At 42.5% G+C, this 12594-nt stretch overlaps 1 protein-coding gene across 2 annotated transcripts in view; it reads right to left on the bottom strand.

Annotated features, from left to right (window-relative positions):
- The window catches only part of LOC118387177 (protein lin-28 homolog A-like), a 39881-nt gene extending 27510 nt beyond the window's left edge, over positions 1–12371 (bottom strand). Inside the window, exons 1-2 of one of the 2 annotated variants that reach the window (XM_035775352.2) lie at positions 12099–12371; positions 11235–11425 (exon numbers count right to left, since the gene is read on the bottom strand). In XM_035775352.2, coding sequence (XP_035631245.1) covers positions 11235–11425; positions 12099–12108 — 201 coding nt within the window. In that variant the 5' untranslated portion in view covers positions 12109–12371. The remainder of the gene's footprint in view (positions 1–11234; positions 11426–12098) is intronic. The other variant, XM_035775353.2, reaches the window with a different exon arrangement.
- Between the last annotated feature and the right edge of the window lie 223 nt (positions 12372–12594).

The raw sequence follows: 12594 nt of genomic DNA, 5'->3' as shown, positions 1-12594 counted from the left end.
GTTCCGTGGCGTTTATACTTGTGTGCGATTGTTTGTACAGATGAACGTGGTACCTTCAGGCATTTGGAAATTGCTCCCAAGGATGAACCAGACTTGTGGAGGTCTACAATTTTTTTCTGAAGTCAAGTGTGATTTCTTTAGATTTTCCCATGATGTCAAGCAAAGAGGCTCAGAGTTTGAAGGTAGGCCTTGCAATACATCCACAGGTACACCTATCAGAAGCTTGCTTCTAAAGCCATGACAATAATTTTATGGAATTTTCCAAGCTGTTGAAAGGCACAGTCAACTTAGTGTATGTAAACTTCTGACCCACTGGAATTGTGATACAGTGAATTATAAGTGAAATAATCTGTCTGTAAAAGTAGTTGTCCTAACCGACTTGTCAAAACTATAGTTTGTTAACAAGAAATGTGGAGTGTTTGAAAAATGAGTTTTAATGACTCCAACCTAAGTGTATGTAAACTTCCAACTTCAACTGTAGGTACTGAGTGTATATGACTAGGCATCAAGATATATGATAAACAGAGTAGTAGTGCAGGGATACTGGAGTAGTAGAGGTAGACACTGAGTGTATAGGACTAGGCATCAAGATACATGATAAACAGAGTAGTAGTGCAGGGATACAGGGATACTGTGTATAGGACTGGCATCAAGATATATGATAAACAGGTAGTAGTGCAGGGATACTGGAGGGGTGTTTTGGACTAGGCATCAAGATATATGATAAACAGAGTAGTAGTGCAGGGATACTGGAGTAGTAGAGGTAGACACTGAGTGTATAGGACTAGGCATCAAGATACATATAAACAGAGTAGCAGTGCAGGGATACTGGAGTAGTAGAGGTAGACACTGAGTGTATAGGACTAGGCATCAAGATACATGATAAACAGAGTAGCAGTGCAGGGATACTGGAGTAGTAGAGGTAGACACTGAGTGTTTAGGACTAGGCATCAAGATATATGATAAACAGAGTAGATACTGGAGTGGTAGTAGACACTGAGTGTATAGGACTAGGCATCTGTAGACACTGAGTGTATAGGACTAGGCATCAAGATACATTATAAACAGAGTAGTAGTGCAGGGATACTGGAGTGGTAGGGGTAGACACTGAGTGTATAGGACTAGGCATCAAGATATATGATAAACAGAGTAGCAGTGCAGGGATACTGGAGTAGTAGAGGTAGACACTGAGTGTATAGGACTAGGCATCAAGATATATGATAAACAGAGTAGCAGTGCAGGGATACTGGAGTGGTAGGGGTAGACACTGAGTGTATAGGACTAGGCATCAAGATATATGATAAACAGAGTAGCAGTGCAGGGATACTGGAGTAGTAGAGGTAGACACTGAGTGTATAGGACTAGGCATCAAGATACATGATAAACAGAGTAGCAGTGCAGGGATACTGGAGTAGTAGAGGTAGACACTGAGTGTATAGGACTAGGCATCAAGATATATGATAAACAGAGTAGCAGTGCAGGGATACTGGAGTAGTAGAGGTAGACACTGAGTGTATAGGACTAGGCATCAAGATATATGATAAACAGAGTAGCAGCAGCTTATATGTTGATTATATGTGCGTGTGTGTGCTTGTTGTAGTGTGAGCTTCTGTGAGTGAGTGTGTAGAGTCCTGTGAGTGTGCATAGAGTCAGTGCAACAAAAAGGTCAATGATAGTCCGTGTAGACATTTTGTTAGCTATTTTGCAGTCTTATGGCTTGAGGATAGAAGCTGTTCAAGAGCTTGTTGGTGTCAGACTTGTTGCTCTGGTACCGCTTGCTGTACGGAAGCAGAGAGAACAGTCTATGGCTTGGGTGGCTGGAGTCTTTAACAATTTTCCGGGCCTTCATTTCACACCGCCTGATAAAGAGGTCCTAGATGGCAGGGAGCTAGGCCCTGGTGATGTACTGGGCTGTCCGCACCACCCTCTATAGTTCCATACGAGTGAGGGCGGTGCAGTTGCCATACCAAGCAGTGATGCAGCTAGTCGAGATGCTCTCAATGATGAAGTTGTAGAACTTTTTGAGGATTTGATGGCCCATGACAAATCTTTTCAACCTTCTTTGGGGGAAGAGGTGCTGTCGCCCCTTCTTCACAACTGAGTGCGTTGTGGGTAGACAATTTTAAGTCCTTAGTGATTTGGACATCGACGAAGTTGAAGCTGTTGACCCGCTCTACTACAGCCCTGTCGATGTGGATGGGGGTGTGAGGGAGAGGTTGTTGTCACTGGCCTCCACCCTATAGGCTGTCTCATTATCGCTGGTGATCAGGGAGTACAGGAGGGGACTAAGCACACATCCCTGAGGGGACCCCTTGTTAACGGTCTGCATGGCGGAAGTTACGTTGCCAACCTTCAAGACCTGGGGTCGGCCCGTCAAGAAGTCCAGGATCCAGCTGCAGAGGGGGTGTTTAGTCCCAGGGTCTCAAGATTGGTAAAAAACTTGGAGGGGACTATGGTGTTGAATGCTGAGCTATAATCAATGAACAGCATTCTCACATCGGTATACCTCTCATTTAGGTGGCAGTGTGGAATGCAATTGAGATTGCATCATCTGTGGATCTGTTGGGGCGGTAATAGTTGAGTGAGAGAGAAAGAGAGAGCGAGAGAGAGAGAACAAAATGGAGGAGTTGCCTGGAACAGGGTGGGGTGTGCACAAGAGGGAGAAGGGGAGGAGATAAAGAGAGAGATGGGGGTGGGGGTGGGGGGGACAGGGAGGGTGTGAGCCCATGGAAATTCCACCAGCGCATTCTATTCAGCTCCAATGGAGGAGCAACTCCTGATCAGGCCAGGCCCAGGAGGGACGAAGAACGACCTGGAACAAAACCCCCATTTGATTAGGAGCCCCACAGGTCAGCTCCAGAAATCCCTGGGTCAGGGGCAGAAACCCCCTCCCCCCACAGAGAGAGGACCCACTGACAGGCAGGCAGAGAGCACACCAGCCAACCAATCCCCCACACTCCTCCCAATTGCCTGTCTGTCCTGAGAACAACCCATGTAATATACCCAGCTCCACATTCAAATGAAATCGTCCTCTTCTTCCCTCCACTAACTTTCTCCCCAAATATCTGTAAAAGAGATTGTGTTCTCTTCCAACATACCTGGTAAAAGAATGGTGGAAAAATAGATGAACGAAAACATCACTCAGCAACAGATCATACACACACTGATAAACACACTCAGACCAAGTCCTGATTATTTGTAGGTGTTTGTGCTTATTATGCTTATAAGCCTACGTTCAGAACGTTTGTGTGTGTGTGTGTGTGTGTGTGTGTGTGTGTGTGTGTGTGTGTGTGTGTGTGTGTGTGTGTGTGTGTGTGTGTGTGTGTGTGTGTGTGTGTGTGTGTGTGTGTGTGTGTGTGTGTGTGTGTGTGTGTAAACTGAGATGGAGACAGCAATCAATGAACCCAGCAGCCTGGATCGAAATAACCTTTCCTCTTCATCATCCTCCAAACCATCGTCATCACCAGTCACAGTAATCGATCCAGGAAGTGGAACGAGAGGAGAGTGAGAGAAGAGGATATGAGACCTCCTGCTCCTCTTGTCTCACCATGGTGACGCATGGCTGTGTGAGTGTTCATCATTGGATGGAGCGGAGCTGCATAGTGGAAGCAGTGTGTGTGTGTGTGTGTGTGTGAGTGTGTGTGTAGGGGTGGTGGAGGAGGGCTAGGAGCAGAAGGGAATGGATGACGATATTAAGTAGCTTTTTACACACAGGAAATGCTAAGTGGACAAAGCTGGCCCGATCGTCACAGATGGATATGACCCAACAGGATGCATATAAACCAAAGATGAAGAGGGGGAAGAAAACACCAGAGCGAACCACCAACAAAGCCAAAAGCTCACCGCACTGACAACCCTCGCCCTCCTCCGCACGTTTTCATTACAGCCCCTAACCCCTGACCTCTACCCAACCCCCCCATCAAACAATAAAGAGTGTTCCCGTTTCCCCTCTGCCCAAACCAACAACAGCCCTGTGTTTGATCAGAGGGGGTTGGTGAGCACTAGATCATTCTGCTAAAGGTTTATCAGAAAGGGAGGAAATGAACCTAGGTTAGGTGGCTGGGGAGAAAGAATACAATAGTAGTAGTAGTGGGGTGAAAATCAGAATTCACTTAATTGAAAATGGGAGACATATAAAATAACGGCAAAAAGCACAGGTCAACATTGAAAATAGAGTTGCATTTATTTTTGTCTTTCAATTGTCATTTAAATCGCCCACTGTTCAAAAACTGTAAAGCTAAAGTTTCTCACTTCAAACCAAATCAAACAGGAGCGTGATGAAGCCTACTGCTATAGGTTGTGTGCATTATAGCATGCAACAGGAAATGTTTTGCAATAGAACATTTCAATTTGTGTTTCTTATTGGACAAGTCCAGGTAGTTGTTCCGTGTTTCAGTTTTCTTCGATGTGGTGCCTAATGAACATGACCCTGATCTAAACGCGTCTACAAATCAAATGTAATACAAGTGGCATTTCAATTCAGAATCAAGCTAATTGTCAAGCTAAATATATCTGTAATAGTAAAGGAGTAAAATTACACAAATTAAATGTGGTTTTATACATTGTTTGCCACTAAAAGGTTGCTATTCCATAACGATTCACCGGCCTGGCTATCTTGTGTACATATACAAACTGCAGTTCAGATATTTCTAAACCATATTCCTCACATTCGTTCTTCAACGAGGTCCGGAGGGACACACTGAAATTGTTTACTTCCTTAACATAAAAATGAGGTTTTAGAAACAGGTTGCCTATTATCAAATGAAGTTTCAGACCAACTATTGAACATTTCCTGGTTTGATCTTTCTACACACAATTCTAAAAGTTGTGGATTATGTTTTATATTAACCATGAATTATCTTATCATTTTTTCCCATATTTTTCCTGTTTCTACAGAAATAAACTAGTCTGCCTTATTTCCTCCAGATGAGTTAAGATCATAACCATAAAGACTTGTGGTCAATGCTTGCTAAATACTAGCTAAATGCTAGCTAAATCACTAGGTAAATACTAGCTAAATACTAGGTAAATACTAGCTAAATGCTCGGTGAATGGTAGTGACATGTTAGCTAAATGCTAATTTGGTTGCATTAAAACAGCATTTCGGAATCTGGTTCAACAACAAGTAAATATAGGATCAAAACTCATTACAAATACATGCTACCAATAATTTATATCATAATGTTATCCTGTAAACAAACGACAGGCATTAAAAACATGGAAAATTTTCACAAACAAGATCCACAGGCTACTGTGTTGCTATTTGCCAACTAATGTAACTAACAGTTTGTTGTTCCACTTTCCTTCCATTAAAAAATGTATCAAAAAAAACAACCAACAGTAAAAAAAAACTAGAACAACTTAAACATTGAGGGAAATGCAACTTCGTACAAATCAACCAAGATCACGGGTCTTAGGTCATTGAGAACAAAGGGTCTTTCAAACTCTCTAAATAAAGGCTGAAATAAAACGGACCTTATCTAGAAGCAAACAAACTGAACAAGTAAAACAAAAATGTTTTGCCTGAAATAAAACACTTAACTTCATACAACTTCACAGAAACACACAAAACAGTTACATAAAAAAACGCATTCAAATCCACCAAGCTTCTTCAGAAGCAATGCCAAAACCAAACCCTTTGTTGTTCTAGACAATACCAAAAAAACAGATCACCCACCAAAAGTGGAATGGGTCTATTCTACAACATGTCTGTTTGTCATGTCAATAGAAAGAAACATCTCTAGCACCACTTCTACTTGAATTCACACAATCTACCTTTCAAATGACCAATCACATTCCCCATATATGGACGGGAAGTCACATGACAGCTCCACTTTCTTCTTCTGCGGTTTTTAAGCATTGAAGTAAAGAGGGGGAGGTGGGTCTGTGGCAGGGACTGGGGAGGGGTAGGGCTTGCATGCCAAATGGAGACACAGGTCAGAGGTTCATCTCAATGGCCTCTTGAGTGGCGCAGCGGTCTAAGGCACTGCATCGCCATTGAGATCAATATCTGGCCTGTGAGGCATCAAAACAGACCTGGGTTCGTACCCGGGCTGTATGACAACCGGCCTCGATCGGGAGTCCCATAAGGCAGCGCACAATTGACCCAGCATCGTCCGGGTTAGGGGAGGGTCTGGCTAGGGGGGTTTTAAAGTAGGCTGTCATTGTAAATAAGACTTTGTTCTTAACTGACTTGCCTAGTTAAATAAAAGGTTAAATAAAAATAAATGTACAAAGAAAATCTCACTAGGGGCCCACTTTAACACACAACACACACATGCATGCATACAGACAAAACCAAAATCTCCAAGTGCTCAGATATTATTAAGGAGTGGACCTGCTGGCAAGAACAGAACAAAGCAACTGAAAAATACATGCACTTGTGCAAACACACACACACACACACACACACACACACACACACACCAAAAGAGACTTGTGGGTAAATAGCAATGGGTTGATTGATGTGCCAGCTAAACATCCAAGCGTGAAAATGTGAGGTGCTCAAGCAACACACAAAGACAGAAGAGTCTTACATTTAATCTCCAAAAGAGCAAATGCATTAATGTAATTCATCATAGATCATCACTGGTGAAATAAACAAACAAACTGAATAAAAATGTGTCATAGTGCGGGTGCAACGCTGGCACATGGTAGTAGTAGTGGTCATATAGAGAAGCCTGCACACACACACATACACTGGAAGTGATTGGACGGGAACCCCCATGATGTTTGGCCCCCCCGGGAAGATTTCTCTGGGGTCAAGATGGGACTAGCTCATTATTTCTTTCTTTCTCTGTCCCTCTACATCCTCGGTCTCCTTCGTTATACCTCTCCCTCTTTTTTCTTCTCTACCTCCCTCTTTCTCTATACCTCTCTCTCTCCCTCTGTATCTTTCCTTATCTCGAGCTCTTTATCTCTCATTCTTTTCTACCTACTCTCTTTTGTTCCTCTCTCTCTTTTCCCTTCTGTACCTCTCTATAGCTCCTCTCGCTTTCCTTCCTTTTCTACCTCTTTATCCTTCTCTCTTCCTCTTTCTCGCTCTCCTCTATTCTCTCTCCCCCACTCTCTTTACCTCTTTCTTATTCTCTACCTCCTCTCTATCTCTCTCCCGCTTCCTCCCTCTTCTCACCTAATTCCCCATCACTAATTTATCCCTCTTCTAATCTACTTCCCCATCACAAATGAATTTCCTACCACTCTCCTGTTATTTTTCCCCACCCCTTTCCCTCCGTCCTTCACCTTGCCCCTTCCCTCATTTGCTTCTCAAACCCCTCCTCTTTCCCTCTTCTGCATAACCTCTCCTTTCTCTCCCTCTAACTACCTTTCTTACTCCCGACCTCCCAATCCCCTCTCTTCCACCATTCTCTCTTTCCCTGTTCTCTCTCTTATTTCCTAACCTCCCCCTTTAGTCTCTACCACATTTAATTTATCTCTCTTTCTCCCCCCCCCCCCCTCCCCCTCTCATTATCTCAATCATTCCTGCATGCATAGAAAATTATCACACATTGTCACAAACTGGAGCCCAATCTGAATCTTGCACTCAAATGATATTTTTTCCATGGGACAAAATGTGTCTTTATCTTTGGAGATAATATTTACAAATGGTACAATCTTCCCAAGCAGCAAGCAACAGAAATACCCCATAACAGGAAAGTAAATGTGTGTGTGTGTGTGTGTGTGTGTGTGTGTGTGTGTGTGTGTGTGTGTGTGTGTGTGTGTGTGTGTGTGTGTGTGTGTGTGTGTGTGTGTGTGTGTGTGTGTGTGTGTCAGCTCTCCAACCTTTGAGGCTACGTCATATAACTGATCAGGCATGTCTGCAACTGAAAAACAAGCATACATGGTCCCCCGATCAACCCTACCACAAGGTTACATTCTAAACTCTAGATAGGTTTTTATGCATTCAAACAAAAAATTGTCCCATCAATAAACTTTTCAATAATATAGTTGTTTTGTGCACTGACCACAGTGAGGTAGGGGGCCTGTTCTGGATCTTGCACATCAGCGAGGCACCTTCAACTTGCATGAATGGCTTGCATGAAATTGTGCTTTATTCGTTGAGTGATAACCTGATGTACATTGTGTTTTACTGGAATAAAAAGTAAGCTACTGGAGAGCCAACTTATCTGACTATACCTGCTAAACAGGTATATAATATTATATAATATAATATATTTTACTTTGATTGTTCCGGTTCACCATCACCAACAGTTTTGGTAGTTTTTGCTTAAAACAATTCCGTGTATATGGTCATTTTTAGATATACAGGGTAAAGTTGATCATTTCATAATGAGCAATCCCTTTTGTGAGGTGCACTGCATGGCCGAAGCAAGAGGAGTAAAGAAGATCTCTACGGAAACATTTCCAAATGGTCAAAACCATTTGATTTTGAGATGTGGGTGAAATCCAAAGTTGTGCTATATATTCATTGGCTATGTCATAGCTACATTTGTCAAATATAAATATTGATATGTTGACTAGTCAAACACTTAATCTGCAAAAATGACAAGTTAATTTGTGGGTGATGGTTATTTCAGAACCAAAATGGGGAGACAAAAAAACAGGCTACATTGCACCCCCTAATCTGATAGTGGGAGATGCCTCTCTTATGGCTCAGCTCAGGTGCCAACATTGTACATACACAGAATTTACACACACAGAAGTCATCTCAGACCGGCCCAGCTCAGAGAGGCCCAGCTCAGAGAGGCCCAGCTCAGAGAAGCCCAGCTCAGAGAAGCCCAGCTCAGAGAGGCCCAGCTCATGAGCTCCATCATCAGCAGATATGAATTTCGAATGGAAAATGTATGTGTTTATGCAACAAATGTTAGGGCATCGAATAGTATCGCATCGAACCTAATCACTTCAAACTAAAACAGATCGTTCCTGTGAATAGTATCAGAGATGGATCTAGATTTGTGTTGAATCATCTTGAAAGGGAAAATGCACATCCCTACTGAATTGGCAATTTCATTGGTAGTTGATGATTTACATTTCAAAGACTACACTGTCATCATTAACAACAGTATTACAGTAGTAATTCCAACATTATGAATGAGTATTCCTCGAAAATTGGATCGTGAACGTTTATAAGACTGCACAGAATTATATCTTATGAATGTGTTCCTCTCAATTGAAATTCATATACATTTCTAAGAAAAGTATGTATTATTCTTCTCAGTATCAGCATCATAATGATTGCTATTACTTTGAGATTGCGCACATTTCCAACAAAAGACAACAGAATTCTGCAGGATGCAACACCCTTATAAACATAACGATTGGTATGGCTATAAGTAGCCAGTTCTTCTAAAATCATGAGCGTTTATAAGAAATGGCTCAATAGAATTCTGTAGGGGTTTATCAACATCATAACAATCATTATTATTATTATCTTGTGAATGTGTGTATTCCTCTACATTTAGATCATGAAAACGTTTAAGAAATGTCTACATCTAAATCTGTACCATAGAGATACAAGAGCCTATAATGCATAGGCCTATTAATAGCCCAATGGTGTTCTATTTATTTCTGTGCTCAGGCCCAGGCTAAGAAACTGCACGCCAGACAATGTTTATTTGACTTCAGCAGGGCTCTCTCTCTCTCTCTCTCTAAGCACACATCTTTGGCAGGGAGGAAGCTTGCAAGGCTAAAGTAGGTACATCTGACATATCCACTAATGGCTATGATTGATTCGAATTCTCAACCTATTCTGCTCATTTGGATTTCCTCTGCAAAGGAAAATATAGTACACTGCATGAACAACAGGGTGTATTGTCTTCTACTGTGCTGCAAGTTGTGTCTTTCGGTTGTTTCTTAACATAAATGTCTTCTGCTGAAATATCAACAGGACACAGGCACACACAGTACATGAAAATAAAATACTATATGCCAGCATGGCGCTCTAATCATTTGAATATTACTAGGGAGACAATATAAATAACTGATCAATGAACCAAGAACTTAGCCAGCATGCAAATACTGAAATACATCTTAAGACTTGGGAGTTCCGTTTTCAGAGCATATAGTGCTGCCACATGAAAAAGTTAGTGATGATGGGAGTAGCCAACACAACAGCAACAAGGAAACATGTTCGCCCAAATTCACCACGAGACCTCAATGGTAGCAGCTACAGCTGCAGCATAGCAGTTTAAAGCTGCGCCATTCATCATTGTAAACTCTCTCGTTACTCACTCGTGTTTGACAGATGTTTTCAAGACTTCGGTTGGGGCCGTGCTAGGCGCTTACATCTTTGAACCAGAATGTTCTCTCCCAGTTCAATGAAATAACTTCCCGTGAGACCACAATAAATGCACCTCCACCGCCAAACCGTGTGGGAAAATAAGATGGTGAAAATGACTACTCCCTTCTCGTTTCTCCTCTTGAGTCTTTAAAAGCGACATTATTGGACCGTAAAAAATAGCTATTTAACGGCCACAGAATCAGCTGAAAATATGGATGGGTTATTAGAATATGAACTCGAATGAAAATCTACACACCCAAACTATCCATGCTATAACTTTCGACGAAGCAATTGTACGAGTACTCAAATGACAGCGTTTAGCACTTAGTGTCAACAAAAACAAGCACAGTGTGTTTCTAGACTGAGTGGGATGTTTCTTTCCGTTTCATTCGATTGATGTATGTTTTCTTGTAGGCTACTTACTCAAAGTATTTGAGCACGTTTTCCGACATGGTGGGCCATCAAGCATAATCTCCCTGTCCATGAGGCAATAGAAAAACTACAAAACTGTCATACAACTGGTGTTCTCCCTCCACGAAGTTCAAGGGGAAGTGAACGAGGAGGGAACGTGTCACTAAGGAAACCCACAGCATGTTTTGTGTGCCATATATATATAAAATTAAAAGTAACACACGTGAACCGTTACAATATCACAATCATTAAGTGATACAAATGTTGCAACCAACACTGGCCTAAAAATGTGTCACTATTTCGCATTAACACGTGATGTTATTGCCACGCATGGACACAGGCTAATAAACCGATTTTGTAGAATTAAAATCCAGTAATTACCCTTTTAGAAAGGATAGACCTGTGCTGCTTGACCTAGCCTATTGAAACATTACTTATCATTAACAAGGTGGAGTAGGCTATAACCTAGTCTATGGGGTGGAGGGTTGAGCCAAAGAGGTAGATAGATGCCCAATGCCCACAACCCAAGCTCACAGCAGCACAACATCAACGTGGAAGACTTTTCTCGTTCGGGGGAACTTACTTGGTGGACAAATACGTCCAGAGGGAGGTCTAGGGGGCTTCCCTCGCTGCTGGTCATTGATATAAATCCGAACCCCATTCGAACATTGAACCACTTGCAGTGGCCTGCTCCCGACAGAGGCTGGGGCAGAATCCGCTCTTCCTGCTCCGCCGATTTGGCGGTGTATTCTGCGCCACCTTTAACCGCCCCTCCTAAAAGTCAAATGAAAGTAGTTAGCTAAATACAGTATGTATTGATAAAAAGGTGTAGAAGGTGCCCAGGTAGTCTATTTTCCTTATAGTCGTGCGCGCGTATAGTAGGCCGAGTAGTATCCTATAAACACATTTTATGGAGCCCAGTTTGTTGAATAGCCCCCATCACTGGACGCTGTGTGAGGTTCGTCTTTGCTCCAATTCTCCCAGCAAAACGATTTTCGAGATCACCTAAGCGTGAACTGGCGGCATGGTAGAATGTTTCGAACATAAACGCAAAGTGGTGTAAAATAGGCTACTTGTGGGGTTTCTAACTACACAACGGTCAGCGATTTGCAATTGATCGCTTTGCCTTTGCAAATGCATGCTCACCGTTTTTTAAATTCTGGAGCATATTTGCGTGCATCTACCACGTTTAACCAGCATTGTATGAAACTCAAAGGGCAGGTGTAGGCTACACACATGGTTCCCCATGCAAGCCCCAGTTGGGCAGAATACGCTCTTTACCGTTGACAAACTGCTCCAACAAGATCCCAAGGCATATTTTCACATGCCAATAATCGTGGGCGGTACATAACATATAGGATATATAACAATAGTGCCTCGCAGATCCACTCAATACCATCAGAATAAAAAGTAAGCGCAAAAAAATAGAAAATAATTGCAGAATAACCTTCGGCCATGTTTCCCCGCGGACCCTCTCTTCCAAAGTCCCAATCGAAAAGCTTCCTCTGCGAAAACGGGTTATAATAGTCACCATTAATCCGACATCCTCTATTCCAGCGGTCGCAAATTTAGCTCGCATGGTAGTGCGTGCTTTCCCTCTTGATATTTTGTCATGTCTCTCCTTCAATCCCTTCCACACTTAATCCACTTCGAGCGCTTGCACTCGCTCGTACCTTTTCTCATCCGCTAGCTTGCTGGCTGTGCCTCTAGACACGTGACTTTGTCAATGACATGCTTTCTTGCTGCTAATTTCAGTACGGATCCAGGGGAGGGAGTGCAGCGAGGGAAACGGACTCGGAACCGATTATAAGGTCCCAGTGGTCAGTTGTGTCCTCACAATAACACTATTTTATAAAAGGATGGACTAGGTCACATACCCATTATCTTGCAAAAACATTTTACAACTTCGGTAGAGAGTCGTGTGAATGGCAGTAGGCAGTCCA

Source organism: Oncorhynchus keta, chromosome 8 (assembly GCF_023373465.1).
Source record: "Oncorhynchus keta strain PuntledgeMale-10-30-2019 chromosome 8, Oket_V2, whole genome shotgun sequence".
NCBI lineage: Eukaryota > Metazoa > Chordata > Actinopteri > Salmoniformes > Salmonidae > Oncorhynchus > Oncorhynchus keta.
This window is presented reverse-complemented; position numbering and strand designations above follow the sequence as displayed.